Source organism: Nematolebias whitei, unplaced genomic scaffold (genome assembly GCF_014905685.2).
Source record: "Nematolebias whitei isolate Nwh7 unplaced genomic scaffold, NemWhi1 Nwh_scaf_12959, whole genome shotgun sequence".
Lineage (NCBI taxonomy): Eukaryota > Metazoa > Chordata > Actinopteri > Cyprinodontiformes > Rivulidae > Nematolebias > Nematolebias whitei.
In genome coordinates, this window is record NW_023631504.1 from 1 (window position 1) to 1,427 (window position 1,427).

Consider the following 1,427-nt stretch of genomic DNA (forward strand, 5'->3'; position numbering starts at 1 on the left):
ATGTGGAACTCTCACTTGCCTTGATGTTACCTGGTTTAGATAATGATGACAGAAGAAAAAGAAAGGAAGGTGGAAAATATTGTTTTATCGCCAAAAATATCGCGGTTCCCCCCCCCAAATATCGTGCAACCTTGTAAAGTGCCAAAAGGAGAAAAGCTCACCTTCCAACCCGCAGAACTGTTGCTGTCTCCTTTGTCCTTGAAGTAAGGCACACTCTTCACCATCCAGTCATAAATCTGAGACAAAGTCAATCTGTTCTCTGGAGAACTTTCGATAGCTTTGGTTATGAGGTCTGCATAAGACATGTTCCCCCACGCGTTCCGCCGGGACGAGCTGCTCTTCCTCTGGGCAGCGGCGGCTGCAGCGGCCGCGGGAGACGACGAGCCGACCGGCGTGGAGAGAAGCGGCACCTGCTGCTGCTGATGCGGAAGTTGCGGGTGATGTTGCGGATGATGTTGCTGCTGCGGGGCTTGCTGGTGCACGCAGTTCTCCTGACACTGAAAGTCGCCGCACAGGATGGCGGGCTTCTCCTCCGAGAAGTCCTCGTTCTCCTCCAGCAGGCTCAGGTTGTTGATGAACTCGGAGGTTCCGCCCGGCTCCTGCTTCACGGAGGGCACCGGCGAGGACGTGTTGGAGTCGCCCGGGTTGATGAACTCCGGCCGGGGCAGGGGCCAAGTGCACGAGCGGGGCCGCGACAGGGGCTCGAAATCCGGGTCGATTTCCACCAGATGTGGCTGCTGGGCCGCTTCCGCCATGGTCGAGAGGTGACTGACAGGGGTGTTAGAGTGACACGTAAGAGTGACAAACCCTGTCGCACCACGAAAGTAGCAAGGTCACGCGCGAAATGTTTGCAAACAGAAGGAAAAGTCTGACCGGGAAAGAAGGAGGAGGCGGAGGAGGCGGAGGAGGAGTGCTCCGCCTGGGCGAAAAAAAAAAAAAAAAAAAAAAGAAATCTCCACTGGCTGTCACATCCCAAGCCGGCACAAACCTGTGGAAACCGTTATAAAGTCAGCTTCTAAATGGTCTTTAAAGTGGAATAAAGTTGTTAAAGTGGTAGGAATGTGTTGAGCGGCTGGTTTGTTGATGGTATCCAGTTGTGAGGGCTGTTCCGTCGCGTCCCGTCCAGCCTGTTGACTCTGAGCTGAGCAGCATGTGAGCGGGACTTTACTGGAAGTCGCGTTTGTCCGCTGACTCCGCCCACACTTGATTGACAGTCGAGATTAACCAATGAATGACGTCGACAGTAAAATAAGGTCTTTGTTTTTATCCTGAGGACTGACCTGAAATGCAATGTTTCTCAGTGATATTAGTTTTTAAATTGCTAAAAAAAAACGTTTACTTTACATCAAGTTTTGGGTTAAAATAATTAAAATATTTATGTCATAAAAATTGAAAATTGAAAATTATTATGATTGAAATAATTGTTT

The 1,427-nt window shown here is 50.0% G+C and overlaps 1 protein-coding gene across 1 annotated transcript; it reads right to left on the minus strand.

Moving 5' to 3' along the window:
* Window positions 1-161: 161 nt before the first annotated feature.
* Window positions 162-755, minus strand: LOC119429968 (forkhead box protein O1-A; the record flags this gene model as incomplete). The annotated part of the gene is made up of 1 exon (XM_037697444.1): window positions 162-755. A coding segment is annotated over exon 1 (594 nt), but the record flags the coding sequence as incomplete, so codon positions are not given.
* Window positions 756-1,427: the final 672 nt, after the last annotated feature.